This window comes from Electrophorus electricus, chromosome 26, assembly GCF_041902795.1.
Source record: "Electrophorus electricus isolate QZ-2024a chromosome 26, ASM4190279v1, whole genome shotgun sequence".
NCBI classification, from domain to species: Eukaryota; Metazoa; Chordata; class Actinopteri; order Gymnotiformes; family Gymnotidae; genus Electrophorus; species Electrophorus electricus.
Genome location: NC_137522.1, coordinates 1,740,267 through 1,758,230, shown reverse-complemented (window position 1 = coordinate 1,758,230; position 17,964 = coordinate 1,740,267). Strand labels below are relative to the sequence as shown.

Genomic DNA, 17,964 nt, shown 5'->3' with positions numbered 1-17,964 from the left:
TAGTGCTTCTTAAATATCCTTATTTAATTTAAGTGTATATTTGTTAAAATTGTAGAATAAAACTTTAATTATGGACAGCTTCTCGAGGTCAGAAAGTTTACTGGTCTACTGGTATCAGGTCCCAGATATGAACACGTTAGAATAGTAAACATCTTGTCTACTATGAACTTGCCCCGAACTGTGTTCACGTGCAAACGGCGTGACAGTTGTCTTGCGCGTCCATCACGTGAGAAGGAACGCGGACGTTCTAAGACGCGCGAGCGCAAAACGGTTCCGCTAAAGCTGAACAGGGACACGACCAGCACTGCACCGCCTGTCAAAATAAAAGTCTCTGGCGCAGGAACATTTCAGATGAGTTCAGCGAAGCCTAGGTTTTTCGTGTTTTCTGTGGAAAATCAATAAGTAAAATGAGTGTTTGTTTCTGAAACAAGATATAAGGAATGGAGAACAGCAGTAAACGTGAATAAAGAAATCACTGTGTGTTTGTCAAATCTGACTTCACACATCGCCGTTGATGTGAAAGCTGGAACGTGGGGAGGGCGACGGCTAAGCTCGCCAGAGTCTTCGTTAGCAACGTGGTAAATGTCGTTGAACAGAAAATATCGCCTAGCGCAATGGTTGCGCATTTGTTTCACGCATCGTGCAAGGCACGGACGCGACGGTGAACCAGGTTCAGTTCCGCGTACTCTCAGGCGCGTGGAGCACGCGGCCGTGTAATGCCACCCGCGCCGGGGACGTGTGGTTGTTCCCCTTGCGCAAATCTGTGACAAGTCCGTGGACAGTCGAGCACTGTTCCTGTAGCGTGTTTGTGCAGCGTGCACACATAGCTGAGGTTGCGGCCAAAAGCTGCTTTGGGTCCCTCGGGCTCGCGCGGAGAACCATGGGTGCCCTGCGCTGCTTCTCGGTGCTCTTGGGAAAGTTCACGACCTTCAGGTGCTACCAGGTGGCGCTGCTGCTGGCTGCGGCCTTCGCCGTGGTGGCGTTTTATTACTTCGGCGCGGAAAAGCAGAACTTCTCCAGCACGACAAAGCGAATAAAGGAACAGACCCAAGCGAGCGGCAACTCGAACCGCGACGACGCCGACCTGGACCGCGTGGGAAAGTCGCGCGTTGTCGACGAAGGAGCAGACCATCAGAAAAGGGCACGCGACCGGCGTCACTTCCATGCCTTGATGATGTTCACCAAAGTCGACAAGAGCACGACGCTGCAGGGCAAGTTTGAGGTGGCCATGCGTTCCTTGGTCAAGCACGGCCATTTCCTGGAGGATGAAGTGCTGGTTCTCCATTATGTTTCGGATGCAGCGAGCAAGGAGCTCGGCGAGAAGGTGCTACCGAAGCTGATGATGGACGCAGCTTTTCAGTACGAGGTAAGGGGCGACAAGTATAAACGTCGGGCCGTGTCTCGCAGTTACTCTGACGTGGCTTGGTGTCCTGCGGAAACGTTTGTGCAAAGGTCCTTTACGCCTGCAGTCCGCCAGGTGGCGGTGGCACCGTGGAAATGCCTGTCCCGTCTGCGGTGCCCCGTGCCGAAGCTCCGAGAAGTCACGCAACAGGCATTTCCTCTGCATCACTGCACAGAAAAACGAATCTCTCTCTCAGCTGGCCTTCCTGGCGCTACTGCACGGAGGCCAAAGCGTAGATTTATCAATGCGTTTTAGAACATGCGCTGCAGACACCTACCTTTTAGTGCACTGCAAAGAGGACATCAGTCTGTCCTGCAGTAACGTAAGGCCTGGTGGTGATGAACGTTTATAGGGTCGTTATCTTAGTCATGTGCACATGCTTTGGCTTTAGCTCATTTAATGATTTCTAGTAAGCCTTGGTGGTGGGAAGTGTACTTTGTTTACTTTAAAGTTTAAAGTTTTCTCTGGATTAACCCCCCACAAATTTCCAGGCTTCTTTTTAGCTGTAAAATTCTGCAGAACACAGCAGGCGCAAGACTCGACCCCAGCGTGGGCGTGATGTCGTGCATTCCCAAGGAAGCCCCCTCTGTACAGCGTAGCTCCGTGTTTATCTACATGCTGAATGGCATGAAATCTCACTGGACGCGCACAAGGTTTGGTGTTGCGTGTGCAGTGAGAGTGAATCTCTGGAGGACGAGGAGATCGGTTGGAAAGACTAAAAGTAACTTTTAGGGAAATAAGAACAGCCTGATCACCCCCAGTAAATGTAATAATGTTGCTTTTGTAGATTTCGCACGGTGGTGCAGCAGTTCTTGGTTTTAACATATAGAAAATGATGCCCGAATGCTGGTGCGCGCAGTCGTCGTCGTCCCCCGGGGGGTCAGTGTTGCTCCGTGAATGCCGGGCCGCGGTCCTTGTTCCTGCGTGGCCTGCACCCTGGAGAAGGCCGAGGCTCCTCCGGTGCGTGGAGAACGTGTGTGGGCGTTCCTGTCAGTCTCTGCCGGAATGGGCTCCATTGTCGCTGCGACAAGGGACAGACCGTTTCCTTTTGTTCACTCGTCAGCCCTGAGCTGCGGCGCTCTTGCTCATTCCGTTATGATTTGCCTCTTTGTGATCTAACCGGATATCACAGTTATGTAAGGCACTTTGTTAATTTATTTATTTTAAAGAGACGAGCAGAAAGCACGGCGTTGGATAAACGTACAAACAACTTTCTTTGCACGGGCCTTGTTGTAGCGTCTCTCGTGTCTCTGGGCATCGTCTCTGCCTGTAGCGGACCCTCCGTCCTGAGTAAAGGGTTCGGTGTTCTTGGTCTGGTGCACTTGGCCAATAGCTAGCAGCCCAGATTACCCACCCTGTTATGCTTAACATTGGCTACCATCCAAACGCACCGAGAACAAATTCCTCTCTGCTTGGCTGTGGCTGTGAATCCGAAACTCAGTCAAGGTGCAACAGTCGTAATTTGGAATCGCTTTGAAATCTCTCCTTCATATAATGGCGGATATTATCTCGGAAAAAGAGAGAAGCGAGCCGGACTAGCAGCTCTGGAATCTGCAGTCATGCGCTTGGTTCATCTGATTCAGGATCAGTCTCTGTCCTCGTCTTTCATCAGGACCGGTAACGGCCGAGTGCAAACACTGACCCCTCCCCCCCCCCCCCCCAGCAGATGGTCTGCATCTCCAGGAAGAGTGCTGACGGAAGTCAGGAAAAATGTGGGCTTCCCTTTTGGAGGGTTTCGCTCCTCTGAAAAATGCACAAACAGTAACAGCAGTGCACGTTTAACTCTGTGTTTAAAGAGCGCCTGCTTTAACTCTTCTTCTCATGCACTGCCTAACACAGTCAGTGAGGAAGAAATATTTGTGATTTGGTTCTTCAGACAACGTGGATGGGTTTAGATTATTTGTAAAGCCAGAACGTTCTGTTTAAGGCCACTGGTCTGGTCACGTTTGGCTGTGCTTTCTGCAGTGGGAGCAGGATTCCATAAGATTTTGTAGTCATGAATCAGTTGTTGGCTAGATGTTAAGCTTGTCTACCTCGGCAGTGTACGCACGGTTAGAATGAGAACTGCTTCAGGTCACCAGAGACGCATGTTTGCAAACACACAGCGTCTTCTTAAATAGCCAAAGTTGGGATTGTGCCACTGGATAAGGACCGTATGCTCCAGAATTTTCAGATGGCACCCAGAAAACGCACACACACACACACACACACACACACACACACACACACACACGGTTGTCTTGGTATAAGATTTAATACAGCTAGCGGCCTTTACGTTTAATAACCGTTTTCCCCTCTTGTTGGTGACTGACTGGTGCTTAGATGCTAGCCCTGTCAGACTCTTGGACTCCTAATGCCAGACACAACTTAAGCAATTTCATCTGTGTAGATTCGATCAATCGTTTATTAATTCCTCTAACAATGCAGTGACGTTCTAATGACAGGGTCCTGAAGTTTGTACTGAAATGTCTTTTATTCTGTAAAGAATTATGTACATCATGAGTTGTGCATTTTCCCTACCGTGTTCATAAAGTCGCCATCAAATGGTTCTTTGTAAGATTATAACCATCTTTCTAATGAAAGAGCTAAAAGAATCATTAAAGCAAACATTTTGTAATCACTCTGTGTTGGGGTTAAAATAAAGAACCAGTGACTGACTGTACGTCATTAAAAGGGTGTTTGTCTGTGTGGCATTTTAAACGGGGAACATTCAAAGAAATGCAGCACCATAGATCATTCCCCTTCAGAACGAGCGATCGGTGTTCGAACACCAAATGAAAACGCGCAATGCCTCAGGACACATTAGTGGATGTTGCCTCTGAGGTCCGGTGTGGGTGTGTGACTCTGGTGTTTCCTCCACCCTGCTCCAGGTGGTGTTCCATGATGTGGTGGTGCTGACGGAGAAGCTCTTCCCCGTCGTGGAGGCCATGCAGAGGCACTTCAGCGCGGGCTCCGGGGCCTACTACAGCGATGCCATCTTCTTCCTCTCTGTCGCCATGCATCGCGTCATGCCTGCAGGTGAGTGGGCGGGGAGTGCTACACCTCATCACACCACCCGTGGGATTAGACAAAATAACGCAGTGCTAATTACAGTTCTCCTAGTACATTATTGTAAATGACCTGATAAAAGGTGCGTGCGTGTATTATTTTAAAAAAGCGATTAAGGGTTTAAGCATTTTGAGTTCGTTCAATCTTTCTTACCTCTCGATGTTTCCATAAGTAACTTTCAGTAATTTCATATGTAAAATAATCCTTAATTGGGGGGAACTCCATTATTTAAAAATAAGATGTCGTCATGGTGGAACCTGCCACAGTCTTTGAGTTGTGTGTTGCAGTCCCTGCGCACTGTGGCAGTACTCGAACCGTTCAGCAGTTCTGGACGTTCACAGTGGGGACAGCGAGGGGGCGTGGCACCCTGGCAGGTGTCTGGGCGAAGGGAAGGAAGTTTACGATTGTCCCCTTCAACACATTCAGGCTTCGCACGTACTGTGTGTGTTGGTGTGTGTGCAGAGCGAGGGGTGCATAGTGTACTGATGGATAGATAAATGGTCACACGCTTGAGTTTTGGTGGTGACATCTGTCTTTGGGGACATAAATGTCCTCACAATTTGTAACGCGTGCTGGACTGAGCAGATGTTCTCAGATGTCCCCTGGACGACGATAGAAAGCGTTTTGTTTCAAACACAGAAAATTACTCAAGGATCCTACTTGACACTGTGGGGCGAAAGCACAGCGTGGGGTGGGCAGAGGTGATTGGGGGTGTGGATTTCTTTGAAAATATTCTTTGAAATTTGTTCTTCAGCAAAGCTGCAGATAAGGTCGCTGTCAGATGATAAAGCTAAGCTTTCCAAAACACAACATCAGTGGTTGGAAGTTAATTTTGAGCCACGGTGACGCCCTGAGCACACCCTTCCCTGCTCCGTTCTCCCGTAACAGTGTCTTGTAAGCTGCGTTTCTTTGGCTTTCTGAAGGTGTGATGGTTGTGGTTGCCACGCTCCCAGAAACCCTCTCTGCCATTCATCCAGCCCGTTTTAGGATCACGGCTGCTGTTGTGAGGGGCTTAGTTTATAATTACTGAGCGCGTGGTTCTTATGGCAAACTTGAAGAGTCTGAATACGTGCGCGTGTGAGTGCCTTTTCTTTGCAAGTAATAAGTGAGAATTGAAAATCCTTTGAGGAGATGAGGGGTTGGGCGTGCTTTGTTCACAGCTGGCGTCTAGAATAGTGGCTGGAGACACAAAACCACTGACGGTAGGCTGCACACTGCCGAGAAACAGACCAGTGGACGTCCTTCTCCTGCTGGGCGTTTTAATGGGATTGTCCATTAGGTGTTTGAATGAATGTTTTTGCTGACTGCTGTATTTCGAAACATTATGTATTTCATCCTGAGTTGTTTACAACGTCCATGCCAAACCTGCGCCACAGAAAACATTGTATATTTATTTATTTCATAGTTATTTCATATTTATTTCACTAAGAATGCTTGGTTGTCATTAACTCGCATGGTTTTTATTGTGTGCAGAGTTATGTTGTATAGCAATATCATTACATTTATTGTATAGCAGAGTTAAGGGCCACCATCCACTGTACTTCGCTACAGTTTTGGCGAAAGTGTGTGTGTGTGTGTGTGTGTGTGTGTGTGTGTGTCTAAAGAAGCTCCATAATTGATTGTGTACATGGGGTAATTTCCCTGACCTTTTGAAGTATACAGATTTAGATTTGTCTGTACACTTTTTATATTTCTTCCTGCTTCTGCTGTCTGTCTCATCAGTAAAGGGCAGAACCCCGGGTCCAGGCCGCTAGCGAACGACACCCCGGGTCCTGACCCTGCCAGTGTTCTCCACAAAAGGATCATAAACTGTTTCTTCCACTCTATTCTCTTCTCATCTGTCCATCGGCCTGGGAGGTTAAACTAACCCTTTTTTACATAACCACCATGAGCACCGGCACTGTGTTGTACTGCTTTTTAACAAGGCATCTCTTCACATTTTGGTATGGTGCTTGCTCGCTCTCTCTCTCTCGAGTTTGACTCACTGTGTTATTTTAGACTTTACTCCAATCAGGGATGAATGTACCAGATCAGTAAAGCAGCTTTGATTAAACAACACAACTCCTGCTTTCAGAACGTTGGGGGGGGGGGGGGTGCGTGTGCCTTGACTTCCCTTCTTGGTTTGGTACGGGAGTGTTTCCCGAACTGTCAAAAGGTCACGTAAGGCCGCAGGTCCAATAACTCTCCTAGACCTCAGCATCATTTTAATGTCGTCGGTGTAATTATAAATCCCATAAACCGATAACTCCACCCATCCTTTGTGAAATCTTTCGTTTTTTGTTGATTACAATTGATACCGTACATTCTCCCCATCTCACCGTCCCACCTGTGTGTTTGGCGGTGCTTGATATATTCGACTTCCTTTCACGCTCTCTGTTCAAGGTCGTTCCCCATCTGAAGCCTACTTCCTGCCCGTGGGATCGCATCCTGTGCCGTTTCTTTAGAAAGGTTTGTGTTGCCATAGGGGCTAGCGTTCTTGCCTCGATATCCTCGCTCATCACAGGCTATGTTCGGGCTGCTTTCAACCGCGCTGTATTGCAGCCTCAAATTAAGAACAAACCTTCGGACGCCTCAGTTCTTTAACTGTAGATCTGTCTCCAAGTCTCCATTCTGTTACCACTCCTTTCCAAAGTCTTTGAGGATGTTGTATTTGTTCAGTGACGAGCATTTTTAGCTAATGACCCTGGTGTTTATGAAAAGTTCCAGTCCTTGCTTAGACAGACCATCTCGCAGCACAGAAGCTGATCTTTTTAATGATTTATTGCTAACTGTTCAGTGTGAGAGTTCTGCTCTCACAGCAGCTTGTGACGCTGTTTATCATGAGATTCTTCTGCCTTGCCTTGAGTGATGTGCTGGGATCACAGACAATGCCCTCGCTCGGTTTGGGGTGACGCTTTCTCCTCACTTGTTGGGTTTGTCTGGAGTCTCGATCATGGGGTTCCTCTGGGATCTCTCTCGGGTGCGGTTCCTTTTTCACCATTTATGCTGCCGTTAGGGTCTGTTTTTAATGCATGTAAGATCCCATTTCATTGTTGTCTTTTAGACCAACAGCACACCAACATCTCCCTTTAACCTCTGGTTCTGCTAGTTCATTACAGCGTTTGTGGGGGAAAAAAGGATGAATTTAATTTCTCAGTTTGAATGAATCTAAAATTGAGTGTTATGATGGATGACCTGACCTTTTGAACAAGCATATTACTTCCTGTAGCTCGTTTGCTAGGAATCTAGAGGTGACTTTTGATGGCTCTTTTAAGTTTGATAAGAGTATTTAGTTTTTCATTTCCGGACATTTAGTTTTTTTTTTTTCGGTTAAAAGTTTTAGCCAAGCTAAAGGCCTATTTGTCTTTTAATGATTGTGAAAAGGTAATTTTCACTTTTCATTTGCTCACGGTTAGATTGCTATGAGTCTTTAAAAGTGGATCAGTTGTCTCTTCAGCATGTGCCGCTGCAACCCGTTTTTAAGCCCTGGAGGAGGAACCGTGATTCCATACTGACTCTCCTGGCATCCCTTCACTGGCTTCCAGTGAAATTTAGGATTTGGTTTGAAGACTTTATTGATGGCACCAGCATATCTTGTAGAGGTTCTGCAGGTTCGTATTCCGTTGAATGCTCCGAGGTGTGCCAGCCTCATGAGGTCCTCAGGTCAGGAGCTAACTGGTGCGTAGAGCCAGTAAAGGAGACTTGGTCACTTATATTGTGCTGTTCTGGTGCCACTTGGCCCTTGGACTGCATTACTTGGGTAGTGGTTGAAGACGACCCTTCCAGAACTCGCTGCATCGATGAATCATTGATGGTTTTTATGTAATTAGACTCTACCAGTTTTTGCCAGACGTTTCCAATATGCTGCCCTCATGGTGGTCTCTCCTGCGTGGGCTATATCCGTCCTTTAGAGGGTGTCTACAGTTGTCGTTCACAACTTTTATTTTCAAACATCAATTGGTCACCAAAGAAAACAGAACACTGCTTCATTGCTGGGCTGCTAGCGATGCTTTGTCGGCGACCCTGCCAGTCTGCACTAAAATTGGAGGAACGGTGAAGTTCAGCAACTTTGCTGTGGAAATCAAAGCTCAGTTTTGATCATCTTTGACTTCAGTGAAAAGTGTCAAAATGTGGGATTGTTGTGTACAAATCAGCAATAACAAAGTAAGGTCGCTACCGAGGGAGGCTAATATACAACTAGTGATTATTTTAATGAAGAGAAGGACCATTTATTAACAGAAAATATTTAGATTTGGCTTTCTTTGGTTGCTTGGCATTCATTTTGCCAGTGATTCACACGGCATTCTGGGAAATGTCTCATGCCATTCCTTTTGGAGTGCGTCTCTGAGAAACCTCCATTTGGAGGGCTAAGTAGGCCTAACCCTTCCACCCCAATCAGAATAAGTAAACCCCACCCTAGACGTGGTCATGCAGACGGAGGCCTAGTGCCCCGCGGTAGGAGAAGAGGTGCAATGGGATCGCGGTTAGGTACTGTTCGGTGTGTTTGCCGTGGCAGCCTCTTGGCAGAGGAAGCTAAACACCATTTGTGTAATTTGTTGTACTGCTATTGAAGGGATACTCATCAAAACATGATTTTTATTTTTTGACAATTACTAAGTGTTCTAGGAGAACACTGTGTTCTGACGTCAGGTAAATGTAGTAACAGGTAAAGGCGCCTTGGAAACGCGTTGACGTGTTCTGCGGGCGCGCGGTGTCTGGCCGCGGGCACCCGTTAAGCGCGTGAAGCGTCTGACCTACACGCGTGCGTGGCTGCTGTTTTCGTTGGGCAAGTCGGGCAGGAGCCCCAGAGGAGCCCAAATCCACCAACCCCATCAGGACGCCCGACAGTAGCACCACGGCCTCCATGCGGTGGCCTCCTGTGGAGAATCTTCTAAGTCACAGCACACAACCGTTGTTCTACGTCAAATATTGAATGCTGCATAAACCTTGTTTTCTGTGTGTAGTGCAATTATTATAGTTTTATGGACCAAGTGTCGTGGGGGTGGAGTTGCTCCCACCCCTGGGAGAGGACCTACACGTGTGCTGTCCGTATTCAAGCGATGCCTGTATGTCCCGAATCTCTGCTCACGTGATGGAAACAGACCTTGGGGTGTTGGATCTCTCTGGGAGCAAAACAACAGTCTGAAATGCGAGGGAGGCAATTTGTACCTCGCTGTGCAAAACACTTTTGAAAAAATGTTATATAATAAAAGCTAAATTGTAATGGCATCATTACTTTTTATTAAATTGTCATGTGGCCTGGTCGTGTGGGTGGGTGTGTGTGTGTACATGTGGTTATCAGCGGACGATGTGCCTCGCCACATCGTCCAGAAAGCACTGCAGTTGTCGGTACTGGCAGTGGTGACCTTCTCACTGACCTCTGTTTCTGGGAACTGTGCTTTGCCCCGGGCTGCAGCCCTGCTGAGATGAATCGGTTGTGTTTGGCAGAGCGTGAGCTCGTGCTGGTAGTCGTGCCGCGCCGTGCTGTGCGGCACCTCCTCAGATTCCTGCAGCATTTCCGGACATGCCAGAGGATGGCACTGAAAAAGTGTGTTTATTCCAGCGAGAGATAAGCTTCTGCAAAATTGCAAGACCCTCTGGGTCAGGTTTGTGTCTGTGTGTGTGTGTGGGTGAATCCCGGCAAGCGTTTGACATTCCCTCTGCCCAGTCTTCCCATCACATCTATTTAGGTCGGTCAGTGTGCACAAAGTCCCTGTAAACAAGCCTCCAGTTGTGCCCTACAGACAACTCTCTGCTGATCTCTGCCTTTAACCCTGGTGGCCTTCTCTGTCGACCTTTCACCCCTTCCACAGGAATCCCACTGCATGAGAGCAGCCTTATTGTTTAGTGAGACCGTCAAGGGGCCGAAAACATTCAAACGTGTCATGAGAACTCGTTTGTCTTTTATTTAGGCTTTTAAACCCTTGGTGATTCTATACGTGTTTCCTTTAGGACAAAGTCAAATAAATGTTTATACATCGCATTGAATTATTTACTTCCAGTACAAGAGAGTGTCGCGTGTCATTGTCACGTGTGTGTGGGTGTTCGTGTTTGTGTGTGTGTTTGTGTTGTGCACACTTGCCACTCATATATCCTGTTGTTTTTTTCCAGAGATTACCCGTATCGTGCAGTTGGACCTGGATCTGAAGTACAGGACGAACATCCGAAACCTTTTCCAAGAGTTCGGACACTTCTCTCCTGAAGCAGTGATCGGGATCGTCCGTGAGATGCAGCCGGTGTATAGGTACATACACACACAGGAATAGCAAATTGTCCTTAGTTTGGAAAGTACAGAATTTTTCATAAACTCTTATTGGGTTTTTCCTCGCACATGCCATGGGGAACTGCATGGCCACAGCGGCGGGTAAAGACCCGTGGCCGGGCCGTCTCACCCTGAAACTGGGGCACGCTAAAAGCCATCCGCCGCCTTTTAGTGCGTGTTCCTGGGAACGGCGGCTGAGAGTGGGAGTGCGGGTATTCCGAGGCACTCTGCCTCAGGCTTCCACCGTTAAGCGATACCAGAACACAAGGATGAACTGGAGGGTTAGAAGTGTGTGAGCATGTGTGCGCGCGTGTTTTGGCCCAAAACAACTGTACATAGTCCGTCAGGTTTGGTTCTTTCTTGTAAGGCAGTTTGGATTTCCAGTCTAACGTAGCCCAGTTGTCTGGACGGCAACACGCACACAGTCCTGTAGAGGGACACAGTGACTGTAAGTGAGCTCTATAAGGGTAGAAATATTTAGCGTGTGCTCAGATTAAGATTAGATGTCCACATTCTTATAATCCTCTAACCTATCAGAACAGATGAAACTGGGTTCAGAAACAACGTTCTGAATGATCCGGGTCGCCTCATCCATTCAGAGAACTGTTCAGAAATGCTTCTTTCTTCCTCAATTTGTGAGCATGACTCAAACTGTGAAGGAACATTATCTGTTGTACTAGCATGTTATTCAGAAACCTTTTATATTGTGGAAAATGCAGTGGGAAATACGCGATGTGAAGATGGTAACCAGAGTTTACAAATCCTTACAAAGGTTAAAATGGTTATATCTTTCACAAAATAACAAAGTATAGAAGCCCTTGTTTCTAGGAGCGCACCTGCGATGTTCTCTTACTCCTCGTCCAGTGTCTTCCACGGTTCAGAACCAGTCGTGGGTTCCTCAGTGATCTGACCGAGATTCTCCCCCGGGCTCAGATGAGGACACGGATGGGCTGCTCTCAGCTTCCAGGGAGTGTGTGTGTTCTGCTCAGCGGTGCTGCTGGACAGATGTTCTCCACTGAGCTCCATCTGCAGAAAACCTCCTCCAGATGTAACGCACTCCTTCAGCTGTCCTGGGATCAGTTTTTCCTCTGAAATGATGTTTGGTCCCCTACACTACCTCATTCATACAACCTGGTCCCCGCGGCCTTCGTCTGAACGAGGTGTTGCCGCAGGCTTGTGTTGCCAGAAAATAGTCCGTGTCGTAATTGCAGAAAGTAGCACGGGGTGTCAGATTGGCACCAGTGACTGTGAAGCATCTCAGTGTTCTCGTCTATTCGGGGTCCTCTTTCAAATTTCACATTTAAGTTTTTATTGTTGTTGTTATTATGATATGGAATATTCCTACATTATGGCTCCATCTACATCACTTCTGTGGGAAAATGCAAGCTGCTCTCATTTTGATAAAGGCACCACGTTGAAAGGTTGTGTGTAATTGACTAAAGGTTTAATCCATCTAGACCTTGAGAGGCCACAGCAGTGTTCTGTTCTGCACAACGGCCTCGTGTATTTCTGGCAATGTGGGGACGTGGTAATTAATAAAAGTTGTGTCTTGGGGCAGGGGGCGTTTCCATGGAGCGCATAGTCCTGCTGTGCGGCACAAGCTCTGTGCGAGGGAACGCTGTGGCATACGTACGAGGCGTGTGCACACGAACAGAGCGATTCCCACCTCGGGAAGGAAGCCCCCCCCCCCCACGATGGGCCGTTCCCGCGCAGCGAAACCTCCCCGGGCCAAATCTGACACCTGCAGCCGACGGATGGCCACGATAACGAACGCTTCTGCCCGGCTGGCACGCGGCGTTCTTTTGTCTTGCTGTTTCCACAGACGCGGGCTGTCGGAAACGGCCGGGACGGGGCCCGCGCAGGCGGTTTAGTTTGGCTGCGGTGGCGTTCTGGAGGACATCTGCGGTGCTGGAGGCTTCTCCCTCTCCCTTAGAGCGGTGGAACAGCTCCGCTTCGCAGGGAACCGGATGTGACCTTTTAAGGTGACGAGCCGGGTCCGGTTCGGGCCGGTCACGCTGACCTGCGTGTTCCCACACGCATCGCTGCAAACCCGGAGCCTGACGGGTACCTGGGGTGCAGTCTTTGGGCCACCGGAGGCTTGATGTTGATCTGGATCTCTCTTCTCTCCCTGCCTGAGCCCACCGTCCGCTCCTTTCTCTGGGGCACCATCCCAGCAGGCGGCTGTGGACGAGGGCAGCGCCAGGCAGGCTTGGTGGCTCCACTTTCCACAGTGTGATGAACAGCCTCAACTTGCCGTATCTCCTCAGTGAGATTGGAGGGAGAAAAAGAGCGTACGAATATGGGCTTCGCGCGCGTGCTTCAGACAGGCGGGCTGGACGTTAGGACTGGAATTCAATGAGCCGAACTATTGTTCTCACTCTTTTGATAGCACTGTGTGTGTGATCGAGAGACGGAGAGAGACAGAGAGCGAGAGAGAGACACAGACAGAGAGAGACACTGAGAGAACGGAGAATTAGGTCATTGTGCATTTCATGATGATAAAGGGTGAAGGTGTAGACGTGCAACAGAAACGCGTCTGATGCGTGTTGCCCCTCCACGAAGCCTCGCTCACCCATCCTGAACAAACGCGTCTGCCCACGTTGACTGATTTATGCAGACGGGCGTTCTGAAGGAGAGGGAGCGACAGCTGTACGCTGATGTCTTCATCATTAATGCTTTCTTGCCGTAACTTGGCTCCTGCTGTGGTATATATTCATGTTTGCTTTATTTACATCTAATGGATCTAATTAATGTTTTTCAGCGAGCAGCTTCAAATCTTCAGGTTTTTGGACATGATTTTTGTAATAATTTAGCTTGTCATCTAATGTACAAGCTGTTGCTGAGGTGGGATCTTTGGACACTTCCAGTAACGCATCTAACGATCTGATTTGGGGGGGGGGGGACCGAGAGCCTGAGACTCCCTCCAGGCGTTACGGAGAGCAGACCTGGCCCACGTAAACGGCTCGACCTATACGTACCAGCCACGGGTCGTGTCCTGGTTCTCGCTTCGTAAATTAAGGGGAAACCACCCCCCCACCCATGTCATTTCCCGTGTCTCTGCTTGCTGGGCAGGACTTACCGTCTCGTAGCCTGGTCCTGCGTCAACTGAGAGCCTCCAAGCCCTCCCCCGGGGTAGCGGTGACTGAACTCCACCCGCCTGGCCTGGTAGCTGCAGTGTAAACACTTCATTAAGATTTATCCTGCTTGGCTCGGAGATGAGAGGTTGTGGGTCGTGCAGACGTGACCTCGTTCATGTTGTTTTCCTTTCGTCAGCTTGCCTGAGCTTTCATTGATGGTTCAGTTTCAAAAACCCACCTAGTGGAAGTCTCAGAAATGGTGGGGCCATTCTGGGGATTCAGCACTGTAGTCGGTGCAGCTACCTGCTCATCCGCCATCCAGCAAACACGGTCTCAATGATGGATTAAGATTTTTTAAAAATTAAAATCATGCAGCCATCATCTGCAGTTTTAGTGCAGCCTGTGCAAGAGTAGAGAAGCCTAAACGTTGCTTGCATTTGCTACATTTGTTAAGCTGGTTTCTCTAAAGGAGATGCATCTTGCTCAAAGTTATAGAAAAGAAAGGCTTCCCTAAATCAGGCACTTGTTCTCTCTCTATAACTTATCCTCCTTTCTCTCTCTCACTCTCATCTTTCTGGCTAGCTAGCTGTCTGTCTGACTCCTTGTCTGTTTCTCTCTTATGGTCTGTCTGTGTCACTCGCTCACGCCGTGTCTGCTGGTCATGTGTTCTTCTGTGTTCCTAGTTGCCTGGTGTTGGAACAGGTCTGTTTACTGCACGCTGCTCAGGCGAAGGAGCTGTGGAAGTTCATGCTGCTTCCCAAAGACCTGTGTTTAGGTTTTCGAGAACCCAGTTACACTAGAGCCTGCCTTCATGGTTAAGGTACTGGACTAGTAATCAGAAGGTTGCCAGTTCAAGTTGCCACAGTTGGACCCCTGAGCAAGACCCTTAACCCTCATTTGCTCAAGATGTGTTCAGTCAGAACTGTAAGTCGCTTTGGTTCCCTCTTGAGTCTTGGTCCTCCCAAAGCTTCCTCGTTATTTCCACTCAGGGAGTTTTTTTTTGGTCACTGTCACCACTGACTTCCTCATTAGAAATCTGGACCTATGCATTTGTAAAACTGCTTTGTGAAAACGCACGTTATGTACAAATGCTATGTACTGTTCTGAATAGTCCTGAACCAAATCAGTGAAATCATCATCATCATCTCCAAGAGTGGCTACGGAATGGAACACCCATCAGCCACCTCCTCTACATGCATGAGATCAAGCTGTAGGGCAGAATTGAGTGAGGCATCGAGTCACTAGTCCACCTCACAGGATATACAGCAATGACATGAGAATGTCATTTGAACTGGATAAGTGTGGTCGGATAGTTACAAAGAGAGGATAGATGTCTAGAACAGAGGGGATCACACTACCCAAAGGTAACATAGCAGATGTTTAGGGCAGCTACAAGAACCTTGGAACCCCACAGGGGAATCACCACGAGGCCACAAGGAAAGCTGCTACAGGAAAATGTCTACAAAGAATTTCTTCACCGACAGCCGGTCCAGCATTTTTATTTGTATATAAAATCGGCTCGATTCTGATGCATATCATCAAACTGTGCCATCTCTGTGGGACTTCCGGATAAAGACAGATAAAAAGGCAATGGGTAACCAACCGATGCACTAGCGATGGACAAGCGGCAGAAGAGGGCCGTAGTTACAGATGTGGTGATCCCTAGTGATAGAAACATCAGGAAGATGAAAAGCGCCAGAAATACCAAGAGCTGAATGAGAAGAGATGGAAAAGATGTGAAGTCTGATAGCATGAGTGATTCCCGTGGTAATGAGAGCACTAGTTTTGACCCCCAAACTGGGAGAATGTCTGTCTGTCTCCAGCAGATCCCTGGAACAACATCTGAGATCTCTGTCCAGAAGAGTGCAGTCCTGGGAACGGCTAAGAACCTTCACAGGACCCTCAAGCTCCCAGGCTTCTGGTAGAGACCGCCCGGAGGAGGGCGAGTGGGGTGTGTGTGTGGGGAGGGGGGTGTGTGTGTGAGGGAGAGAATATGTAATGGAGAGGGAGAGAATGAAGGTCCTTCTTGCATCTGTTTAGTTCTGTTCGTGGGGTCAGTGCATCATCTGTCCCCTTCTCCGAGTAAAGAGGCACACGCAAGAGAGAATGTTGAAAACTGCAGTTGCTACCCCGTTTGTAATGACGGCCGTAACGTTAATGAGATGTTCGCTGCGTTTAGTTCTTTCTCTGCCCTGTCCCAGACAGTTACATGTTTGTCCACCTGACCATAGCGCTGACTCTGGAGTGTTGGCCAAAACGGACTGAAAATGTGAAACCCATCCAACATTCACGTAAGATCACACCCAGGTTGTTGGCTGGGGTTCGCTAGACGGGACTCTGTTTACGTACGTGTTTATTAAAGCTACTGGTTAGCCATGGTCTGCGTACATGTGTTTTAGAGCATTATGGGTATGCATTACATCACTCCTATTCCCTAAAAATACATTTTGGTTCTTCCGTTAGAAGTGACGAAACGTTAAATAGCTACAATGAATATTCATATTTTGTTTACTGGGGGGGGAAATAACTCTGTACCCCATTGTGAATAATTATTACAATTGCTGTCATTTATGTTTTTGCATAGTCACTTATTGTGAGCCATAAATGAACAAACCCAACGTCATTTCCTAAATCTGAAATTGCTGTCTTATGTGAAGTTTGTCCTGTGGGGGGGGTTGTTTATTGCAGATGTATTTTATTTTTGTCTTCACATCACTTTATCCTTTTTTTTCTTGAGTAAAGAGGAACATGGTCTTTGATTTAACATGTCTGACGTGAACTGTTAAGGAAATTATTTCTAGTAAACGGAAAAAATCCCCTATTGCGCTTTTGAACGGCACCCAGTCAGAGTGATGTCTTGTGAGAATCTACGTGAGTGTGTGTGCACACTTGTGTGGAGAGTGAACGTGAGTGCGGACCCCCTGGACTGGGCCGTGGGACCTTGGGTGAGGGCTCATCTTTGACCGTCTGGGTCCGGCAGCCTCAGCTGAACACAACGACCAGGAACAGATGATCGACAGCTCGGACCCCTCCCTCCGCGCGTGCACGCCTGTCGGTATCGCGCTTCCAAGCGTGCCGTTAACCATGTCTGTAAGAGTATCCTGGGACTGGAAGCGTTGTTTTATTCTGCCTGTGACTTTACCAGCTCACTTCACTCAGAATTATAGTCCACATTATAACGGACATTATCCTTCAAAAGAACATCAGGATTTTTCTTGTTACTGATTTTTCTTGTGTGTGGAAAATGTGAGCGTATAGAATGAATGTACGAGTGTGCACTCTTGCGCATAGAGTGAACGCCAGCGTGTGCGCTCTTGTGTGGAGAGTGAATGTGTGTGCGTGCACCCCTCAGCTGCAACTTGCGTGTGCTTTCTGTGATGGTTAGCTGTGTGAGAAGGATGGTGCACATGTGCTCTGTTGCACAAGCGAACAGCTCCAGATGTTGGTTATGTTCTGTTTGTTTTTACTGTGTGACTGTAGAGGTCACAGGCTCTGCCACATTTGAAAATGCTAAACATGTGTTCTGCTTCTCTGCACGGTCTCTCCGTGTTCATTCTGTCTTCATGTTTTAAAAATATTGCACCCTCCCTCTTTTTGGGTTCATCCGTTTTTGCTCCTGTGTTGGACACACCCGAGTAAATGTGTTTTGTTGAGGTCCTGAACACAATCCTGGTTTCCCCCTGTGAACAGCTGGTGGTGGTGTTGGACAGCGCGCAGATCTTTAAAACCAAATTACTATTGTTTTTTGCCTTGTGAGAGACTGGGATTAGGGTTAGGATTAGAAGGTCAAACACGGGTGGAAAACATCATCTCTATGTCCCTCTCATCTGTCCGGCATGTGAGCGCGCGTAGCTCTGGACTTTGCATTAGTGACGTGGGTGGACCGTCCAGCTTGTCTGCAGTTTGAACGACTTCTCTAGACAGACAGTAACCCGGCTTGTTGGCACACCACCTTTTTTAGATTTACATTTATTCACCACTAAGGATACCGTGTACGTGCTATGAGCTGTATTGTGTCCCGTGCCCTGACTTTGTGTGTTTTATGGTCGTCAGTGCCGGCGCGTCGTGTTCTGTTCAGCAGTTTCCGTCGTACTAAAGCAAGTCCCTGTCCTTGAGAAGTACTGGCAAGTAAAAGTGATTTGGACTCTGCAGAAGTGTGATAAACGTTGCTATTTTCTACTGGGACCACGCAAAAT

At 48.0% G+C, this 17,964-nt stretch overlaps 1 protein-coding gene across 1 annotated transcript in view; it reads left to right on the top strand.

The window, feature by feature from the left end:
• The first annotated feature begins 338 nt into the window (after window positions 1-338).
• xxylt1 (xyloside xylosyltransferase 1) overlaps window positions 339-17,964 on the top strand; it is a 33,079-nt gene continuing 15,453 nt past the window's right edge. Inside the window, exons 1-3 of the mRNA XM_026996897.3 lie at window positions 339-1,366; window positions 4,273-4,420; window positions 10,541-10,673. Coding sequence (XP_026852698.2) covers window positions 881-1,366; window positions 4,273-4,420; window positions 10,541-10,673 — 767 coding nt within the window. The 5' untranslated portion in view covers window positions 339-880. The remainder of the gene's footprint in view (window positions 1,367-4,272; window positions 4,421-10,540; window positions 10,674-17,964) is intronic.